This window comes from Bison bison, unplaced genomic scaffold (genome assembly GCF_000754665.1).
Source record: "Bison bison bison isolate TAMUID 2011002044 unplaced genomic scaffold, Bison_UMD1.0 scf7180017864283, whole genome shotgun sequence".
Lineage (NCBI taxonomy): Eukaryota > Metazoa > Chordata > Mammalia > Artiodactyla > Bovidae > Bison > Bison bison.
This window is the reverse complement of record NW_011494855.1, coordinates 1,392,590-1,415,369: the sequence shown is the minus strand read 5'-3', so window position 1 is coordinate 1,415,369 and position 22,780 is coordinate 1,392,590. Positions and strand designations below refer to the sequence as shown.

The 22,780-nt window shown below is 35.6% G+C and overlaps 1 protein-coding gene across 1 annotated transcript in view; it reads left to right on the top strand.

Moving 5' to 3' along the window:
- Positions 1 to 22,780, top strand: part of TNNI3K (TNNI3 interacting kinase) — a 350,776-nt gene that overhangs the window by 34,035 nt on the left and 293,961 nt on the right. Inside the window, exon 5 of the mRNA XM_010849426.1 lies at positions 8,028 to 8,138. Coding sequence (XP_010847728.1) covers positions 8,028 to 8,138 — 111 coding nt within the window. The remainder of the gene's footprint in view (positions 1 to 8,027; positions 8,139 to 22,780) is intronic.

Below are 22,780 nucleotides of genomic sequence, written 5' to 3'. Positions count from 1 at the left end.
TTCTAACACCATACACAAAAGTAAACTCAAAATGGATTAAAGATCTATATGTAAGACCAGAAACTATAAAACTCCTAGAGGAGAACATAGGCAAAACCCTCTCTGACATACATCACAGCAGGATCCTCTATGACCCATCTCCCAGAATATTGGAAATAAAAGCAAAAATAAACAAATGGGACCTAATTAAACTTAAAAGCTTCTGCACAACAAAGGAAACTATAAGCAAGGTGAAAAGACAGCCTTCAGAATGGGAGAAAATAATAGCAAATGAAGCAACTGACAAAGAATTAATCTCAAAAATATACAAGCAACTCCTGTAGCTCAATTCCAGAAAAATAAACGACCCAATCAAAAAATAGGCCAACAAACTAAACAGACATCTCTCCAAAGAAGACATACAGATGGCTAACAAACACATGAAAAGATGCTCAACATCACTCATTATCAGAGAAATGCAAATCCAAACCACAATGAGGTACCATTTCACGCCAGTCAGAATGGCTGCGATCTGAAAGTCTACAAGCAATAAATGCTGGAGAGGGTGTGGAGAAAAGGGAACCGTCTTGCCCTGTTGGTGGGAATGCAAACTAGTACAGCCACTATGGAGAATAGTGTGGAGATTCCTTAAAAAACTGAAAACAGAACTGCCATATGACCCAGCAATCCCATTTCTGGGTGTATGCACTGAGGAAACCAGAATTGAAAGAGACACATGTACCCCAATATTCATCGCAGCACTGTTTATAATAGCCAGGACATGGAAGCAACCTAGATGTCCATCAGCAGACGAATGGATAAGAAAGTAGTGCTACATATACACAGTGAAGTATTACTCAGCCATTAAAAAGAATACATTTGAATCAGTTCTAATGATGTGGATGAAACTTGAACCTATTATACAGAGAGAGTGAAGTAAGCCAGAAAGTGAAACACCAATGCAGTATACTAACACACATATATGGAATTTAGAAAGATGGTAATGATAACCCTGTATGTGAGACAGCAAAAGAGACACAGATGTATAGAACAGTCTTTTGGACTCTGTGGGAGAGGGCGAGGGTGGTATGATTTGGGAGAATGACATCGAAACATGTATATTATCATATGTGAAATGAATCGCCAGTCCAGGTTCAATGCATAATACAGAATGCTCAGGGCTGGTGCACTGAGATGACCCAGAGGGATGATATGGGGAGGAAGGTGATAGGGGGGTTCAGGATGGCGAACGCATGTACACCCGTGGTGGATTCATGTCAATGTATGGCAAAACCAATACAATTAGCCTCCAATTAAATAAATTTATGCTAAAAACAAACAAACGAAAAAAAATAAAAAAAATATAATGAAAATGATTAGGCTTCCACCTACTAAATCTGAAACTCTGGTGGTAGAGCCAAGCCAATTGTGTTTTACTAAGCCCTCAGTGCATCTGACGCACACTCAAATTTGATAACTACTGTCTTAGCCCAGGGAATAGCAACGATTGAAGCCGTATTGCTCTTATAACTGTATAACTTAAACAAGTTAATAAAACCTCTTTGAGCAATGTTTTTTTTTTTTCCCCCTCAGTGATAATTCTATATGGCACCATTATGGCATTCAGAGATACTAGCAAGGTTCTTTTTTTTCCTTACTAAAAGCAAAGGGCAGATTTGGAGAATTAGAGTTGTCAAGTGATAAAGTGTTGAAGTAGACTCTAAAATCATCAAGAAAATGTTGGATTATATTCTGAATGTTTTATTTTAAAAGATAGAGAAAGGATGAAATTGCTAAGAGAGTAGATCTGAAAAGTTCTCATCACAGACATGAAAGAAGATAACTATGTGGGGATGAATGTTAACTAGACTTATGGTAATCATTTTCCAATATATAGATATGTCAAATCATTAGGCTGTACATCTAAAGCTAATGTTATATGTCATTTATATCTTAATAAAAAATAAAAGTGACAAATGAAAGCAAAAAATTAAAAAAATAAAAGGAAAAAGAAGGTAGGATTGGTCTGGAGGCACTTTCAGACCACAGTGCAGACTTTCTGGAATCTCTACCAGCCCAGTGGGATCTCCAGAGAAAACTTTGGCCTAGGAGTGTCTCATTTAGTGGAAATGGCTAGGCTCTTTTACTACCACCTTTCTCAGTCATTGACTTGGGGCCACCTTGAAAAAAATCATAATCTCAGCTCAAACGCTGCAGAGAATCCTGAAATAGCTAGCTGAGGGAGGCTGCCAGCTAACCACCCTCGTGGTGTAATCTTTTTGAAGGGGGATCTGAGTGGTACATCTCTGCATCTGCCAGGCATTGGGAATATGCTCCTGATTTTATATTAAATGAAAAAGAGATTACTTACCTCTATATGTAATATGAGTTTAATTGTGTACCTAATAATTGATAATAAAAATTATGTTTCAAACATTATGATAAATTTATTACATTATTTGATTTAATCCACACAACTCTTATGAGATTTGTACTGTTATTAACATCATTTTACAGGAAAAAATTTATCCAGAGCTCAAGAGGTAAAGAAATGCAGGAAGTGGCCTTAGTATGCAAGCACAGGTTTGTTTGCTGTACTAGTCTGTGCTCTATTTAGTTTTATGGAGGTACATATATAGGAAAAGAATGAAAGAAAATAAATACACACATAAATGGTGATAGTGATTATATGGTAGGTTTGTTGTTGCTTAGTTCCTAAGTTGTGTCCAACTCTTTTGTGACCCCATTGACTGTGGCCTGCCAGGCTCCTTTGTCCATGGGATTTCCCAGGCAAGAATACTGGCATGGGGTGCTCGTTCCTTCTCCAGAGGATCTTCTTGACCCAGGAACCAGACCCATGTCTCCTGCATTGACTGGTGGATTCTTTACCACTGAGCCATCGAGGAAGCCTATATGGCAGGATGCAGGTTATTAAAATTTTTATTCCTTTATTTTCTACATTTTTTACCGTGAGATACTTTGGTTATCTATTGAGGCATAACAAACTACCCCAAACTTATTTTTATCATTCAGCGATCATTTCAGAAATTCAGACAAGATATAGTGGTGATGGCTTGATGCTGCTCCACCATGTGTAGGGCCTTAGCTGAAAAGACATGAATGACTAGGAGTTACTCCATCAACTGAGGAATTGGAATCCTCTGGAGATTTCACATGTCTGGTGCCTGGGATGGGATGACTATAAGGCTGGTCTTAAGTGGGTCATTTGATTGAAGAACCTTTATATGCTGTGTACATTCTCATGTGGCCTTGGATTCTGTACAGCATGGCTGCCTCAAGTTAGACTTCTTAAATGGTAGCTCAGAGCTTCAAGAGCAAATTTTCCAGAAAACACGGAGAAAGCTATGTGGTTTTCTATGACCTAGCCTTGGAAGAAATGTAGCTCATTTCTGCCATACTCTTTTGATCACAATCCACCCAGATATGAGGGGAAGGAATACAGATTTCACATCTAAATGGAAAGATTGTAAATGAATGCTTACTATATTTAATTAATAAAACATCCAGAAGATATGGGGCTTCCCAGGTGGCACTAGTGGTAAAGAACCCACATGCCAATGCAGGAGAAGCAAAAGACACGAGTTCTATCTCTGGGTTGGAAAGATCCCCTAGAGAAGGAAATGACAACCCACTCCAGTATTCTTGCCTGGAGAATTCCAGTACAGAGAAGCCTGGTGGGCTACAGTCCATAGTGTCACAAAGAGTCAGACACAGTTGAAGTAACTTAGCATGCACGCACCAGAGGACGTATTTGCATAGTCAGAAAAAAGTAAAATTTAGATATTAAACAATCCCAGTTTAATTTTTATTATGGAATAGATTTGGCAAAAACGTGTGTGTGTGTGTGTGTATTTTTAATTTATGTAATTTGGTAGTAGAGAATCTGAGCTGTCTCATACTAATACCTACATTTTCTGGATTTATCTATAATAATTGTAGGGTTAATAAAAGGCAAGATAGAAGATCCTGTATTCGAGTTTTGTGCATAGGAAAATGTTGAAGTCGCTACCACTATAAAAAATTTTCATCGGTTTAATAAATCTTCAAAGGTCTATTGTACCCTTAATTCTGTTTTTCACACAAGGATTTTCCTTTGTTTAAAAATCATAAGCATTTCACACATGAAAGTGTTACAGAGGCTTATTTATCACATAACTTTAGAATGCTTCTATGTATCCCACTAAATAATAATGATGTAAATGTGGCTGAAAGGGAAAACCTAAGGGAAAGCCTGTCAGTTCCCCAGAATAATATTCCCAAACCACATCTTGAGTCTTTCTTTTAAAACACTTGCCCTCAGACACTTTTTATATATTACAGAATACAAGCAGGAAGTGAGGTCAGCTTTATAATATTTAAAATTTGCCTGATATTTTTATTTTCTATGAATTTCCTTTCTAGGATATGTGCACCAGATTGCTGAATTTTTAAATTATTCCATCAGGAAACAATATTCCTGTAGAGTAGGGGAGAAATGTTTGGCATGTGTCAATTAAATACAACAAAATGCAATAAAAGTAAATCTTCTCAATTTTTTCCTTGAGATTGAAACCAAGGAAAAATCAGTGAAAACACTATGGATAGTCAAAAGTTAAGCATGGACTTTGGAATCAAACAGATCTGAGTTTGTATTTAGCTTCAACACTTAGACAAAGTATTTCTGGTTCTGCAAGAACTTTAAATTCTTGAGCCTGACTGTCATCAACTATAAAGTAGTTCAGTTCAGTTCAGTCACTCATTTGTGTTGAATTCTGCGACCCCATGGACTACAGCACACCAGGCCTCCCTGTCCATCACCAACTCCTGGAGCTTGCTCAAACTCATGTCCATTGAGTTGGTGATACCATCCAACAATCTCATCCTCTGTCATCCTTTTCTCCGACTGCCTTCAGTCTTTCCCAGCATCAGGGTCTTTTCCAATGAGTCATTTCTTTGCATCAGGTGACCAGAGTAGTGGAGTTTCAGCTTCAACATCAGTCCTTCCAGTGAATATTCAAGACTGATTTGCTTTAGGATTGACCGGTTAGATCTCCTTGCAGTTCAAGGGACTCTCAAGAGTCTTCTCCAACACCACAATTCAAAAACATCAATTCTTTATCCCTGTAAAGTAGAGACAATAATATTTTTCTTATAGGTAAATTGTGAGGCTTGAAAGAGGTGTAGATTAAACATTTTACTTGGTACTTAGCTCATAGAAAATTATGTAAAAGTAGCAATGATTATTTTATTACATTTTAGCGTAACTTGATAGAATTGGAGTTCTATTTTTATAGTATTTAATAAAAATATATTTGGATCAATCAGAAGTCAGCTTGAGAAATCCAGCCGATATATGAAAGGATGATTTACTACTTTTAAGTTTTAACTTCACTATTTATCAGTTCTGAAGGAATCATAACATACTTTTTCTTAAAATCCACAAATTCCAGCTAAATAAGAGGACATACAAAGTCAGCTGAGAAAAAGATGAATGTGTGTTTACAAGAATCTGCCCAATAGATAAATATTTCATATGCTCAATGATTTTCATATAATTTATTTTAATTTAGCTTAGTATGGTACTTGTCATAAGGTATATATCCATTAATAAATATTCATTGAATTAAAGCATATCCATCTTTTTACTGATATATATGAGTTTTTCATATATTAAATATACAAACCACTTGTCAGTTTTATATGTTGTGAATATTCTTTCTCCAATTTGTCATTTTCTTACAATATTGTTTTCCTCATGCTTTTATTTGCTTGTGTTCCCTCTATTAAAAATATTATTTTATGCTTAAAAATGCCACCTTCATCTCTTTACATTTAAATGTTTGTTCATCTGCAAGGAAACGTTTTGAGGTGATATCTCTCCCATTTATCTCAGAGACTATTCATGCAGGAAATGAGTGTAAAGGGGTTATATAACTTGCCTTAGTTTATTAGTCATTAGCAGATCTGGGATTCTAACTAGGGAGGCTAATTCTAACACAATCTTAACCCTGCATTGTAAGTATCCCAATTTAATATTTGAAAAACAGAACATTTTATTTCTACCTCAGAAACTGCCTTTTCCTGTTCTTCTCTATATCAGTGACATATCATTTTACTGCTATTACACTTGGAAAAATTTGAATACCTAATACAATGGCCTGCAAAACCCTACAAGATCAGATGCCTTTGATCTCATCTTGCACAATACTCTTTCCTTCTTTTATTTTTTTTAACCTTGTATTCAGCACTGACCTTAAATACTCTAAGCTTATTTCCATCTTATTTCTGTGAAGAGTCATGTTAGAAATAAGGAGAAAAAGTGTGAGAGGTACTAGTGAGTCAAAACCAGCACAATTCTGAAACTGATTGAGTTGGAGGGACTCAAAGTCATTTTGGAATGAGAAAGTGCCATTAATGTAAATAAGGAATGCTAGGAGATGACAGTTGGAAAACACTTGGAAAATTAGGAATGGTTTTCACAACAGTACTTTTGAGTTTTTAATTTGAGATGGCATTGGTAGTCAGGATATATGGAATTTGAACTTAGCAGAGAAGTCAGGACTGAAAATGAAGTTATTGGACTGTGTAAGAATAATCAAAGGTGGCAGTTAGAATGAGAAAATAGCTTGGGGCTACACTCTGAAATCACTCGATTTTTGGAGACAGAAAGGATATTGATAAAATTAGCTTACTTCAGTGGAAAAAATGGTGGGGTTTTTGGTTTGTTTTTGTTTTAGAGTGGAAGAAACATTAAGTCTGTAATTTGAGCAGAAGGAGCCAATGGAATAGTAAAGGAAGATGAATTTTTTATTTAACTTTCTTTCTAGAGCAGGTAAACAGTGAAAGATTTGGAAAATATAACATTAATCTTGCTATTTGAAGTACTTTGTCAAAGTTTTTTTTTTTTTTTTTCAATTTTTACAACTTCCAGATCTTCACTTATGTGTGACAACATTAAGAAATCAGACTTTGTTTTCTAATGGGAGGATTTTCTTAACTGACAGTATTTGAAATTATATGCATAAATGCAATGGCCTATCCCATGAAGACTTGGCTTTCTTCTCACTGGGTGTGTGACATGTTGATGGTCAAGTATTATAAAGTTATGGTTTGGATTCTCCCTTTGAGGGAGAGAGTTAAACATGAAGACCTTTCTTCACATTCCCTTCCAGATCTGGAATTCTGTGAATATGTGACACTCCACATTATTCTTTTGAAAGTTCTGAATTATAAAATGAAGTTTATAGTAATTTTTCTTGAGATCATTTAGATAAATTTTATTTTTAATGTGTTTTTTGTCAACAACTATTTTTGAAGTCTCACCATGTGCCAGTTTAAATGTTAGTGCATATGAAAGGTTAATTACATAATAAAAATTCAATGAATGTTCATTTCTATTAATATTATTAAAAAGTATCATGTCTGTCCAAAGACAATGGAGAGGAGTACAATGCAAATAATAGTATGAAGAAAATAATTTGGTCATCAAATAAATTACTCTAACTTAAATGCTCAAACAATGCTTCAAACATTTTCACTGAGTGAAAATATTTTAGTGAGTCAAGTTATTAATAAGAAAATCACCACTGTTTGATTATATATAGAGTCCATAACACTGTGCTTTAATTATGTATTGGACCCATGACACGTACGTGTTAGAGGAGAATCAATTACTGAACTACCATGAAATGGTCCACTGCAGCCAGTTCAATAGTGCAGTTGCTGGAAAAAGCATATTTATTGGAGTGACCTACAAGTAAGATTGAGTTGAGTTTGCAAGTGTCTTACTGTAGGTAAATGTCCTTTCTGTCTTTCATGGTCAAGTGGTAGAAGATTGATTATAACTGAACAGTCTGTCATCTGTTCCTACATTTCAAACATCTGAGAACTGCTCTTTGCTTTTTCATGTGCTCTGTTGAAGAAATCACACTTAAGTTTTCTTTGTGTGCATAAACTGGCTGACAGTCAGGGAATCAATATATCCTGTTGCACAGTGTTCAAACCTGCTATTAAGAGAAAAGTAACACTAAAGATGTGTTTCCTTGCAGGATAGTGCAGAATTGATCACTTCTCTGCTTCACAGTGGAGCTGATATACAGCAGGTTGGGTATGGTGGCCTCACTGCCCTGCATATTGCTACAATTGCTGGTCACCTAGAGGTAAGTCACACCTTGGTCACCTGCAAAAACAAATCTGCCTCTTTGGAATCCTGTTTTTAACTGTTTTCAAATGCTGACTTTTGAAATTCTAGGAGTTGGCTTAATTTTAGCTAATGAATCCACACATTTTGAGGGAGACCGAAATAAGCTATATAGATGTTCTTTTGATAGTAAATTCAGTCTGTTCTGTAACAGTGTAATCAAATATTAATTAATATAAAGATGGCTAGATATATAGAGGCTATATAGCATTGAGAGACTTCCCAGGTGGTGCAGTGGTAAAGAATCCACCTGTCAAGCAGGAGGCATCAGAGATGCAGGTTTGATTCCTGGGTCAGGAATATCCCCTAAAGAAGGAAATAGCAACCCACTCCAGTATTCTTGCCTGGAAAATTCCATGGACACAGTCCATAGAGCAGCAAAGAATTGGACACAACTGAGCAACTAAGTAGCAGCATATAGCAGTTATTAGAAACATAGATACTGGAGTCAGGCAACTGTTGCTACCACTTGCTATATTTACCTCAAGCAAGTTACTGTACCTTCAAGTATCTGTTTTCCTCATTATAAAATAGAAATGATAGGCCCATCATAGTGATTAAATTGGGAGAAGGCAATGGCACCCCACTTCAGTACTGTTGCCCAGAAAATCCCATGGACGGAGGAGCCTGGTAGGCTGCAGTCCATGGGGTCGCTAAGAGTCAGACACGACTGAGCGACTTCACTTTCACTTTCCACTTTCATGCATTGGAGAAGGAAATGGCAACCCACTCCAGTGTTCTTGCCTGGAGAATCCCATGGATGGAGAAGCCTGGTAGGCTGCAGTCCATGGAGTCACACAGAGTCGGACACGACTGAAGCAACTTAGCAGCATTAGATGATCCACATAAAAGACTTTGCAGATAGCTTCACTCAAGGTAAGGACTCAGTGAAAAATTATTCAGTAATTCATTCCCTCATGCATTATTTTATTTATTAAGCATCTATTGTACACCAGATATTGTTCTAGTTGCTGAGGTGACTGTAACAAGTAAGACAAGAAATATTTTGGAATTTAGTTTTAGAGAACAAAACAAGCAATAAGGAAAAAAATTATTATATAATGTTAGTTGTGAATATAAGAAAAATAATAAAATGAGGTAAAATGAAAACAGCATGAAGAAGTAGGCACCATTTTAAACCAGCTATATAGTGAAGCTATGATTAATATATGTAATAGTACCTGCAAAGCCCTGAGGCAGAGATAGCTAAGTGTATGTGAAGGGCACAAGTAAGCCAAAGTCATTAGTATATATGAGCTGGAGGTAGAGTAATGGACATAAGGTCAGGTGACGGTTACAAATAAGATCGCAAAGCGTTTTAAAGGCCATAGAAGGGACTCTGGCTCTTATCTAAAATTTAATTGGTGAAATATTATTTTATATATGAGAAACACTTTAATTTTCATTATTTAATTTATTGCAGAAATCCTTATGAAATAGTTTTTATCATCACTGCCATTTAATAGATATAAAACCAAGGCTGTTATACAGTAATTATCTTTACAGATTACAAAGCCATGGAGAAAAAAAAAGGCCATGTTTGGAATCCTGGTCATTTTACTCAAACTCCCATGATTTTCACATGCTATTAATTGTGGTACCCACATGTAGCGTGTCTGACTCTTTACAACCCAATGGACCACCAGGCTCCTCTGTCCATGGGATTCTCCAGGCAAGAATATTGGAGTAAGTTGCCATTTCCTTCTTCAGGGGATCCTCTCGACCCAGGGATCAAACTTGGGTCTCCTGCACTGCAGACAGATTCTTTACCAGCTGAGCTATGAGGGAAGCCCAAAGTGAAAGTGAAAGTGACTCAGTCCTGTCTGACCCTTTGCAACCCATGGACTATATATATAGTCCATGGAATTCTCCAGGCCAGAATATTGGAGTGAGTAGCCTTTCCCTTCTCCAGGGGATCTTCTCAACCCAGGGATCAAACCCAGATCTCCCACATTGCAGGCAGATTCTTTACCAGCTGAGCCACAAGGGAAACTCATGTAAATGCAACATTGTAATTAATGAGCAGTTTTGTGTCTTCATTATTAAGTCTTTATCTATTTCTCTCTTTTAATCATGTTGCAATTTAAGGTGTACCTTCCTCACTAACACACAGGCACAATTCTGAACAAATAGAACTGCATGTAAAATCACACATAAAACCTGTAAAATAGGTGTGTCATCCCTCTTAACAGTGTCAATTCAAAGGTCTCTTCATTCAATAAATATTAACATATCTCATTGGGGGTAAAATAATTTCCTTTGTGTTGACATTTCCACTCCTTACTGTATTTCCCTGAAAATAGATTATCTCATTTCCCAGAATATAAAGCTTTTTGATGATATTCATTATAAATATAAATGAATTTGTATTACTTATTAGGAGAAGAGAAATCCCATGAGAATCACTTAAATATAAATATTATCCAAAAAAGAAACTGACTGAGATCAGTGATGAACTAATGGAAGGTAAATATACATAAATCTGGGTAGAAGAATTGATGAGGTAGACATTAAGTCCCAGTAAAATACATTCAACCTTTTAATGCCAGGAAACATTTTGCAAAACAAAATCCTTTTTGTTTAACACTGAACTGATTACATTTGTGAGTGATAGAATTATAAAAGGGTCAAAAGCAAGATGGTTAAGAGTTTAGTGTCTTATTCAAATAACTGTTTTCTTGCTTTCTAAATCATAGTAGGGAAGTAAGAATTATATTGATTCTGCCAGCCATAGGTCAAATTTTACTAAAATAATTCCAAATAGGCATCTACTCCTATGGTGCAATTCTCCAAGTTTTCCAACTTCCTTCACTGCTGCTGCTGCTAAGTCGCTTCAGTGGTGTCCGACTCTGTGCGACCCCATAGACGGCAGCCCACCAGGCTCCGCCATCCCTGGGATCCTCCAGGCAAGAACACTAGAGTGGGTTGCCATTTCCTTCTCCAGTGCATGTCCTTCACTAGCTCTGGTGTAATATTTAATGACTTTTATAGTCAATCATGAATACTGCCATAATAAGGTGTATATACATTAATCTTTATTCTCTTATCTATTGGACTAATTTAGTTACAGATCTTGTAGGAAAATTGTGTTTAAAAAAACCTGAAAGTATCATGTTCAAAATACAGATTTTTTCTTTGAATTATTTCTTTCATAGTTAGTAATTGCAGTACTGACTTTATAGTCATTCATTCATTCATTTAACAAATATTTTTCAGCCTCTACTTTTTCCAGTCTTTTGTTAGAATATGGAAATGATACAAGAAAATAAGACATAGTTTCTCCCCCTAAAGACTTTAAATTATAGCTGAACATAGAAAATGGAAAATTTATATAAAGAATTCAAAAGTAAAATAGCAGTGCAGTCATATGTATAGGAAAGGAAAGAGTCAAAGATCAGAGCAAGTTTGATATTAGGAATAATTAGAAACATGATCATTGCATAATATGTGCAAAGAACAGAGAAAAGTATGAGGATTTCACTGGGAACTGAGATCAAGGTAGATTAGAAGATTTAGGGAAGGGTTTCTGAGAAGTTTAAAATCAGGCTGAAAAGTGGGTAGAACTAGACAGAGAAAGGAAAAGGAATTATGTCTAAAACTATGAAAGAAAAATGAGTTAAGTACATTTAGGGGAGAGTAAATAGAATGATAGCATGAAACAGATTGTGAAGAGTCCCTTTAAGTAAATGTGGGTGTTAGGAATGGACCAGATTAAGGAAACTAAAAATGGGAGTCCAAGGAGTTTAATTTAATTCAATAAGCAAATATAGTTCATGATGTCCTATACGCAAGACCAGATGGTATGGTAGATAAAAAGATGAATAGAACATACAAATTCCCACTCTTCAAGATACTTACAACAAATACGATTGTTTTCCAATAAGAAATGAGAAGACATTAAATCTTTCTGAGTGAGAGAATGATTGGATGCATGATATATAATGTGTTGAAGAGGATTTCTTTGACCTCAGTGTTTTGTATTGATTCCAGAGTGATAATATGATGATTAAATAGATGAAGACAAACTGGGTAGAGGATTCAATTCTGAGGAAAAACTATTTATCTCCAGACATGTAGATTTGCTGATAATACCCAGATTTTCAAGTGGAAAAATTTGTTAATAATTTAAAAATATAGTTAGTACACAGTGAAGAATTTGGGACTTAATGTAAGTTTTAAGAAATTATATGGGATATTTGCAGGCATATCAGTAGCTGAAATGTGGCTGAGAACTAAGCCAATCTACAGAGACTTTGGGAATTACTGAACAGCCTTTGAGGAAGCAAAGAAGGATTGGTTGGAGTGGTATGAGGGAAACAAGCATGTTGTAACCTCACAGTAATTAGGGGGATGGAGAGTTTCAATAGATAAAGTATTCTGGGTATCAAATAATGGAGAAAATTTGAGTGTAAGAGAATAATATATATATATAATAGGAGTGGAATATGCATTAGTTTTAGTTACTAGTTTTTGTTACTCTTGGTTATCAGGAACGGTGGCAGTGGATGGGTGGGAGTTTCCTTTCATTAGTAGTCGCTTTCCTTTATTGCCCACCTTTTTTTCTGTGAAACAATGACTGATGCTGTCTGACAGCCCTCTTTGTCTACGCATATCAAATTCAGACCCTCCATTACTGTCTCAAGTGTTTTGGTTCTCCCATAATTGTGAATTCTATTAAACAATTTTGCAATAAAATTTACATTGACTAAGCAGCTGTCCCCTTCAATAACAGGGAACATGTGCTACAGATTCTGAGACATGCTGACTGCAATTTGAGACTCAGATTTAGATTTACTGTGCTTTGAAAAGCAGGCAAATATTGGTTGTCCTGGGTCTCACTACTTCTCCCTGAGTGATTTATCCATCTATCAGTACATATGCATGTGCTGCTTTATACAAGGCTAAGATCCCGTCAGCAATCAATAAACAAGCATTAAGCCCTTTTCTCCTCTTTGAGTCCAGAGGGTACACGAATCATATGCTCTCTCAAGCATGGAAATTGAGAACTATTGGCTAGCATGTGGTAGTGTTTTATCATTCTCATATATTTGTTATTTGGTTCTCTTGAGGTAGCTATCCTTAGACTCAGCTTACCAGTGAGGAAACTGAGGATTGCAGAAGTTAAGTGACTTCCACAGGATCATGCAGATAATAAATAAATGAGATGAATAAGACTCAAGCCTGGTTATCTGACTCCAAATCCCTGATTTTGTAAATAAAAAGACAATTACTCCCTTATGACTCTTGTTCAGTCGCTCAGTTGTCTGACTCTTGGCAACCATATGGACTGTAGCACGCCAGGCCTCCCTGTTCCTCACCATCTCCCAAAATTTGCCAAAGTTCATGTCCATTGCATTGGTGATGTCATCCAGCCATCTCATCCTCTGATGCCCTCTTCTCCTTCTGTCCTCAGTCTTTCTCAGAATCAGGGACTTTTCCAATGAGTTGGCTGTTCGTATCAGATGATGACTCTTGTATATATTGCTAAAACAGGGCTTACAGCCATAAGACACAAAACAAGTATTCAGAAAACAAAATGGAAACTGAATATGTTACTATCTGAGGCCCAGATATTGCTATGAGTATAATTAAAGCAATATTAATTGATTCAAGTATAACTTTATTTGATGCTTAGTAAATGGTCACAAGAACCCATGGGGATGTAATGCATGTATGTGAGCATTCAGTATATACACATCCCCTCACATGCATATGCACGCACACACGCATACCCCAAGCGAAAACACATTATATTTAGTCAAGTATCTCTTTAAAAAGCTGTTACATGTTGATGTTTCATGCAGTTGTTTCTGCAGTTATCAGGAGAAAAATCAGTTATGTGTAGCTTTAGAAAACTGAATCGCAATGAGAAAAGCATGTCTGGGATGATGCAATGTATAATGTACAGGAATTGTGGAGTGTTTTATTTTTCACAGAAAGCTATAGTTTCATGTATGCTTTGTGCAGGTGATATATTATTTTCATAGTTGAATTTATTCTGTCCTACCTTATCCTATTTTGGGGACTGTTGAAAACCCTGCTTCAGAAATACTTCTCAGTTCTTTTGTAATTTATATCTGATTTCAAGGAAATGTTGTTTTTCCAGTTCATTTTTAACTAAATCTTCTGAATGCTTCAGGAGAGAGTTTTGTTTGCTAAAAATCTTCTGACTCTTGTTTCTTTAAAATGGCTGAAGTTTTCTTTCCAAAGGCACAAACAAGTGAATGCTTGGAATTATAAAATATGGTTTCTCTCTCTAAGAGATATTGTACTCATGAGTTTTATAGCTAAAAAGTATCAGATGTGCCTCCAGTTTATGACTAGGCAGTAATTCCTTATGAACTTCATTTGCAATCAGGCAAATGACTTAATCCTCATTTGAAATTTTATCTTCATTTTCCAGATTTAAAAAAACTGAGGTGCAGAGAAGTTAAGTAGCTTGTCCAAGGTGACAGAGCTAATGATTGGTAGAGTAGATGTTTACATGCTGTGTGGTGTCAGAACCAGCACTCACAATTCTATACTACCCTTCTTCTAATCTGTGCAAAACCTCTCAGTCCACCTGACCAGAATTTAAGCTTCAGAAGCTCAGAATTCAAATGTCATGGAAACTTCTTATATTCTCAGTTCTGAATTGTCTCAAAGACTAAGCACATCAAGATATTCTGGTCCCTTTTTATATGAACCGCATTCTTCTAAGCTCTATTCCTAATTTCTTATATTTCTGCATTGTATTTCTAAACAGTTCTCTTGACATATAATTCATATGCCACACAATTCACCTATTTAAAGTGGACATTCAGTGGTTTTCTACCAAATTCACAGAGTTGTATAATAATTACTATAATCTAATTTTAGAAAAATTTTGTCACCCTGAAAGGAAATGTAATATCCAGTAGCATCAGTCCCATCTACCTTTCATGGCCCCCATCTAGACAACCACCAATCTACTGACCATTTCTATAGATTTGTCTAGTCTGGCTACTTCATATAAATGGAATCATAAAAGATGTGATCTTTTGTCATTGACTTCTTTTACTTAGCATAACATTTTCAAGGTTTATCTAGTGCAACAGGATTGGTTTATATCAGAATCATGTTATAATTATATATGCCTTTACTTAGCAAATTATCAAAAGGTATATAATTCAGCCAATAGTGTAACTGCAGTTCTCTTAAGCTATTCCTCTATTTTCATTATAAATTGATGCTGGAAGAAAAATTTCAACTAAACCTTCAGATGCTCAAACTATATTATGTAGTCAAAAGCATGTGCTCAAGTTGTCAGGCTAGGAACACCTCCATTAAAGAAAGTGGCTGAGTAAGGCCTGTTTCTGAATGGGCATACCACCTCTTACATGGGTACTAGACGAGACCCCAGTTCAAGGTGATCAATTCCCCTGTCTAACAGAGGCTCATTCTTTAGATTTTGAAGCACTTGTAAATTTTAAAACATCTCTAACAATGCAAAATTCCCTAATGCTTGAAGTTAGCTCTTGTGGTTAAAATCTTACTAATCAGTTCATACCCTAAAACTTCACTAATTGAACTATGATCCACTGACCAACAAAGTAGGATTGTCAGGGAGCTAGTTAAAAAAATAGAATCTTAGACCTACCTAAAATCAGCATTTTAATAAGATTCCCATGTGATTGATATACATACTCAAACTTAAGAGGCACTTCCCTGAAAAATATTAGAAGTTAGATTTAAAGGAGATATCTGTGAGAGAAGGATAGCTTGAAACTATTATGCATAATTACAAAGAAGTACTATCTTCATTTGTTTTAGAATTTTGCTTCTTACTAACCCTGACTTGAATTATTTTAGTAGCTTTTGCATCATTATCAGAGCTTATTCCAGAGCCCAGGATCATAACCATTCACTATGTATATCATATGCCTAATACTATGACACATAGTAGGCACTCTGTGCATGTTAACTTCTATTTTCCTTTCTGAGATATAAATCTTATAAGAGAAGTATTTACTATAAAAAAATTTAAAATATAATGGAGATACAACATAATAATTTGAGCTACCAGGGAAGCTATAATTATAAATAACCCAGTTTAAAAATTAACTAAGGATTTAAATTGATGTTTCTCCAAAGAAGATATACAGATGGCCAAGAAGCACATGAAAAGTTGTCCATCATTAGTCATTAGAAAAAGCAAATCAAAACCACAGTGAGATGCCACATCATATCCAACAGGATAAATATAATTTTAAAAAGACCATAACACAGACTGGTGAGGATATGGATAAACTGGAACCCTCATACATTGTTGGTGGAAATATGAAATGTTGCCGCTGCTTTGGAAAATAGTTTGGCAGTTCTTCAAGAAGTGAAACCACAGAGTTACTTATAGGACCCACTAATTCCGCTCTAGGTATATACCCAAGACTCACAAAAATTTGTACATTATTATTTGTACATTATTTGTACATTTGTACATTATTTGTACATTTGTACATTATTTGTACATTTGTACATTATTTGTACATTATTATTTATGATAATCAAAAAGTAGAAACAAATGTATATCAACTGATGAGTGGAATAAGTAAAATTTGGTATAACCTATTATGGGATTTTCTTCATCAATAAAAAGGAATGAAGTACTGAGATGTGCTACAACATAGATGAACCCTGAAAATGCCATTGACTTGTGAATGCTGCTACGGTAGGAGGGCTGCAATGACCTATCTAGCTTTGAACATCCATGATTATTTAGGCTTATATGTATAGCTGAGCAAAAGGGAATGTGAATTTTATATTTTTATTATTGCGAAAAGCCTTTCAAAAAGTAGATTTATTTACTTTTTACAGTATGAATACCTTCTTTCCTTTGCATAAAATATCAATATCCATTATCTTTTCCAACTTAAATAATAAAATCTTGTTAAGTATAAGGGATTGAGGGTTTTTTTAACTGATATATACATTGATTTTTATATTCCTTATTCTATTGATGCCTATTTTGTATTAAGTTTTTTCTTACTGACTTGGAAGAATTAAGTATTTTGAGAAATTAAGTTTTGTCATATCTGTTGCAGCATATTTTATTAGTTTCCCCTTTCAGAATTTTTATGTGTATTTTCAAATTTTTATGACCAGATTTTTAGTCTTTTGCTTTATGGTCTCTGCTTAGAAAGTCTTGGTCCTTTAAACATGGTATAAAAAAAGGAAGTCCTAAATATTTCTTCAAGTACTTTTAATTGTTTTTCCTCCCATATGCTGATTATATCTGTAATGTTTTTCAATATATGATAAGATATAGGAATCCAGTTTTTAGTTTTCTACCCACAAAATTATCCAGGTATTCTAAATCAATGTGTACTGAATTCTCTTTGTTTTCCCCCCGTCTTAAATACTTGGGTATATCTGTGTATTCCAATGCTAATAGCAAACACAACTCTTTTATTAGTTAGTGTATATTTAGGTTATGTTTTAATACCTAGAAGTGCAAGTACTCTCTCCTGGCACCTTTTTCTTCTATTTTTTTTCTCACAGAACTTTTCTGACTTTTCTTCCATTTTTAAATGACCTTCAGAAGCACTCGCTTACAATAATAAGAGCATGAACTCCAAAGCTAGATTCTCTGAATTTAAATCTCAGAAAATATCTACAACTTACTAGTTTCATACCATTGGGAAAGACACTTTTACTGTCTGCGTCTCAGTTTTCTAATTTTAGAAAACTGATTATATTATTATGCACCTACCTTATTGGCTTTGTGTGTGTGTGTGTGTGTGTATTATATTGTGACCTAATATATTTTAAATTTTAGGCACTGTCTAGAACATAAAGTGCTAAGAAATTTGGCTATCATGTTTTATTTGTTTCTGATTTCATTGTTATTTGATTTTTTCTAAGGAAAAATATGACGGTATCCTAACTAGGATTATTTAAATTGTAATATAAATCCTAATTTATAAATTAATTTAAGAAAAATTAATAATCCCATAATATTGGGTCTTCCTATTTAAGAACAATATGTTTCTTTCCATTTATTAAAGTTTCTATAGAATATTTTCCCTGTGGTTTTGTTAAAATTTATTGCTAGGTGTTTTTTTTTTTTTGCCACTAATGCAAATAACAGTGTATTTTTTAATTTGTTACAATTTGTTTATAGGAAACTTGTTGATTATTGATTTTTTATTTTATAACGGTTGAACTTACTGATTTATTTTACTGTTCTTAATAGATATCTCAGGTGAATCTTTTGTATGTCCCTGATTGACAGTTATATTCCCCAAATGTGGTAATAATTTTGCTTCCTTCAGTTATTAAAATCTTGTTTTTCTCTTTCCTAATTTCATTGGCTGATTCTCCCAGAACAATTGTCATTCTTCTGCTGAATGATTTTGAACTTGCACAGTGACATAACTGGTCATGACATATTATTCTCTTAGCTTGCTACTGAACTTGTTTTGCTGATATTCATAAGTGAGGTTAGTCTGTGGTTTTCTTTTTTGTATTGTTATATTAGTTAGCTAGGTCTTCCATAACAAAATACCACAGACTATATGGCTTAAATCACAATTTATTTTCTCAGTTTGGAAGCTAAAAATTCAAGATCAAAGTGTAGGCAGGTTTTGTTTCTTAAGCTTCTCTCCTTGGCTTGCAGGTGGCCTTCTGCACATGTGGACATGGCTGAATCAGTGTACACATACCTGGTGTCTCTCTTTGTGTGTGTGTGTATGTGTGTGTCCTAATCTCCTCTCTTATAAGGATATCAGTTGTATTGGATTAGGGACCACCATTCTTAATTATATCTTTAAAGGTACTATCTCAGAATAGAATTATATTCTGAAGGACTGAGGTTTGGGGCTTCAACGTATAAATCTGACAGCATTCAGGAGGGGCCCCACTCAATCCATTCCAATTATATTTGTCAGGCTTTGGAATAAATGCTGGATTTGTAGAAAGAGTTTACAAACTTCATGTATGTCTGTCTGTTTCTCTTTCTCTGAAATTCTGGTATATAACACTATGTGATTTCATGGTATGCAGCACTATTACCTTATCTCTGATTTCACCCAAAATTTTGCAGACAGGAATAAATCCTATGTGAACATCATGGGCTAACCACAATTCAGGTACAAAAAGCATAAACAAGGGTCAACTATACCACTCAATGCACATCATTATAAATTATTGCTTAAATATCATCCTACTGATGCCATTAATGATTGATAGGTATTCTTATCACCATTCATTGCCATTAATTCTAAACTTTGTCTGCATAGTCATTTGCAGTTCCATGATGCCAAAGTTTGAGAAAGCTTCAAGTCAAATTGGTTAAGCCCGAAACTCAACACACAGGCTTAAATAACTAGACTTGATTTAGGAACACTATATCTTATGTGGCATTCAGAAGTGGTTTTCTCGGAAGCCAAAACTAGAAACTCTATGCTCCAATTACTGAATGTGCCCTGTGTTGCAGAATACTGTTTATTAAAGGCCTGAAGGCAGTCTCCTACTGTCTAGGCTTTTGGTCTGGAGATTGAGACAAGATCATAGATCATGCATCATAACCAGTAATATTATGGTCTCAGAAGCAATGTTTTAAGCATGTATCAAGTGTCAGAGAGTTGTAAGGAGATACTAGCTGAGTATCACTTTTCTTTCTGGCACTTAAGTCTTTGCCATTGATTCTATAGGATATTATTAAACATTAAGTATTGCATTTGGGGATTCGGGATAAGGTAAAATAGCATAAGCAAGGAAAGCTTTATAGGCTAATAAAAATTTAGATGAGCTATTCATCAGCTTGCTACCCTAGAAAATGATGAAAGAAACATTACTTGAGAAATTACATTCAAAGATTATTACTAATCAAATCAATCTGAATTAGAAATCCCATTGTTACCATTCAGTGTTTTTGTGAATTTGCCTCTCTATGCCAACCCTCTTATGCACTGAATTGATTCCAACACCCTAGATCCTTCACACATTTAAAAAATAGACAGATAGATGGACGTAAAGATAGCAATAAGGATTTATATGTATCATTCATATGTAAATTGTATTATACAGTATATCAGCTATAGAAATTTATTTGTTAGGCATTTAAGAAACAGCTGTATATTTTGATACATCTGCATGTAAGTTTCTTTTCCCATGCTACACTCCCTAGCAGGTATTTGAAAGCTGAGTTTTGAATCAAGGTTTCTATAGCTTGCTCAAGTTATATCCCCAGAGTTTCAGACCCCCAGGCATCCTGTGTCTCAGGAGGGCCAAACATTATTATCTCCTCAATTACAGATACATTGGAAGACCAATATTTTCTACCTGACCTTCAAATCCAACAGTAAATACATACTAGTAAAGTAGACTGTGGGTGCTAACTAACTTTCGGTGATACTTCATTCTGGGATGGTATTTAGGGAGTAGAGCCCTTTAAGTATTTTATCTTCTCTGAATATTATGTGTTATTTTCCTTGATGACTTCCTTTGCTGCTGCTGCTGCTAAGTCACTTCAGTTGTGTCCGACTCTGTGCGACCCCATAGATAGCAGCCCACCAGGCTTCTCCATCCCTGGGATTCTCCAGGCAAGAACACTGGAGTGGGTTGCCATTTCCTTCTCCAATGCATGGAAGTGAAAATTCAAAGTGAATGGCATTGAAACATGTAAAATATCATGTATGAAACGAGATGCCAGTCCGGGTTCGATGCACGATACTGGATGCTTGGGGCTGGTGCACTGGGACGACCCAGAGGGATGCTATGGGGAGGGAGGAGGAAGGAGGGTTCAGGATGGGGAGCACATGTATACCTGTGATGGATTCATTTTGATGTTTGGCAAAACTAATACAATTATGTAAAGTTTAAAAATAAAGTAAAATTTAAAAAAAAACAAAAAAACAAAGTGAAGTCGCTCAGTCGTGTCTGACCCTTAGTGATCCCATGGATTGCAGCCTACCAGACTCCTCCTTCCATGGGATTTTCCAGGCTGGAGTACTGGAGTGGGGTGCCATTGCCTTCTCTGGATGACTTCCTTTGGTGGCTCTCAAAAAAACCTTTAGAAATTTGTTGAGATTAAGTGGAAGTAAGAGACTAAAAACCCCATGACTGGTTCTAACAATTTCCCTCTCTCATCTCTTTTCTGAGATGCCCTTTAAAGGCACTCAGCACCTCTACTTCTTATCACGTATTCTTGCACAACTATCAGACCAGAATAGCTATTATAAAGCATAGATCAATTCAGAAAGGTACATAAAGCCTTCAGTAGTTACCCTGAGAAGCAATTCAAGTGGAACCCCTTGAAGCAACTTTAACCTTTCTGCCCATTTCCCTGTTTCTGTGCCTGGAGCAGGCTACTAACTAACTCCCAAATCTCTGGGCTGAGCTGCCCCATAATTATTACAAAGCTCCACACCTGAACATGTCCTGCCAGGAGTAGAAGAATCATTCTCATAATTCCCTCCTGAAAAGGTATACATTGACTGGGAAACTTGGAGGAAATTCCAAATAAATTAAGACAAAGGGCAATGGATGTACATCATTTGTCTGGAACTGTTTAGAATATTCCTAGTAGTCAATATGTTGCTTCAGTCTTCTCTTCATTTGTACTGTCATCATTCTTCTGGACTTCTTGTGGTAGTACTCTGACTTATAAGGCTGTCCTCCAATCTTTTACAGTTCACTTTATCCTAAGAATTCCTAAAGATGTACTGGGTTCTCTAAAGCATGACTTTGATAAAGTCATTCCTCTGACCAAGAACCTTGGTGACACAAGATACACCCTGAAAGGGATTAGAGTGGTAATGACCCAGCTCAGCTACCTTTTCAGTCATGGATCCTCATTTTCTTAATTTTGCAACCCATGCTCTAAATTAAGTTAAATGCCCCCTTTTATGTTTCCTATGATTTTTATTACATCACAGCCTCTTTACAGTTTGCCTGTTCCACCCACATTCAAAGATCAGCTAAAATCCCACCTTCGTTAAACTCCTGGATCCCTCCAACTTGAGATGGTTCCACGCTCTCAAAAACACAGCACTTTATACTTTTTTGTAGCATTTAGTACTGCCTGTTTGATAAACATGGTTTTATTTGATTGCTTTATTATGTATTTTTCTTGTACATCAAAATGCATGTTAAAATCTTTACAGCCTTCACAGGTAAAAGTTTGTGATTTTGCATATAGTATATACCTTAAATAAATGTTTGTCAAATGACTATATTAATGATTATTCAAGTGTTGTTTTAAAAATTATGCAAAATGAGTAAAATTTTTTCTACTTTCTTTTTTAATTTAATTTTATTTTTTAACTTTACAATATTGTATTGGTTTTGCCATATATCAACATGAATCTGCCACAGGTATACACGTGTTCCCCATGCAGATCAGATCAGATCAGATCAGTCGCTCAGTCGTTCCGACTCTTTGCGACCCCATGAATCGCAGCACGCCAGGCTTCCCTGTCCATCACCAATTCCCGGAGTTCACTCGGACTCAGGTCCATCGAGTCAGTGATGCCATCCAGCCATCTCATCCTCTGTCGTCCCCTTCTCCTCTTGCCCCCAATCCCTCCCAGCATCAGAGTCTTTTCCAATGAGTCAACTCTTCGCATGAGGTGGCCAAAGTAC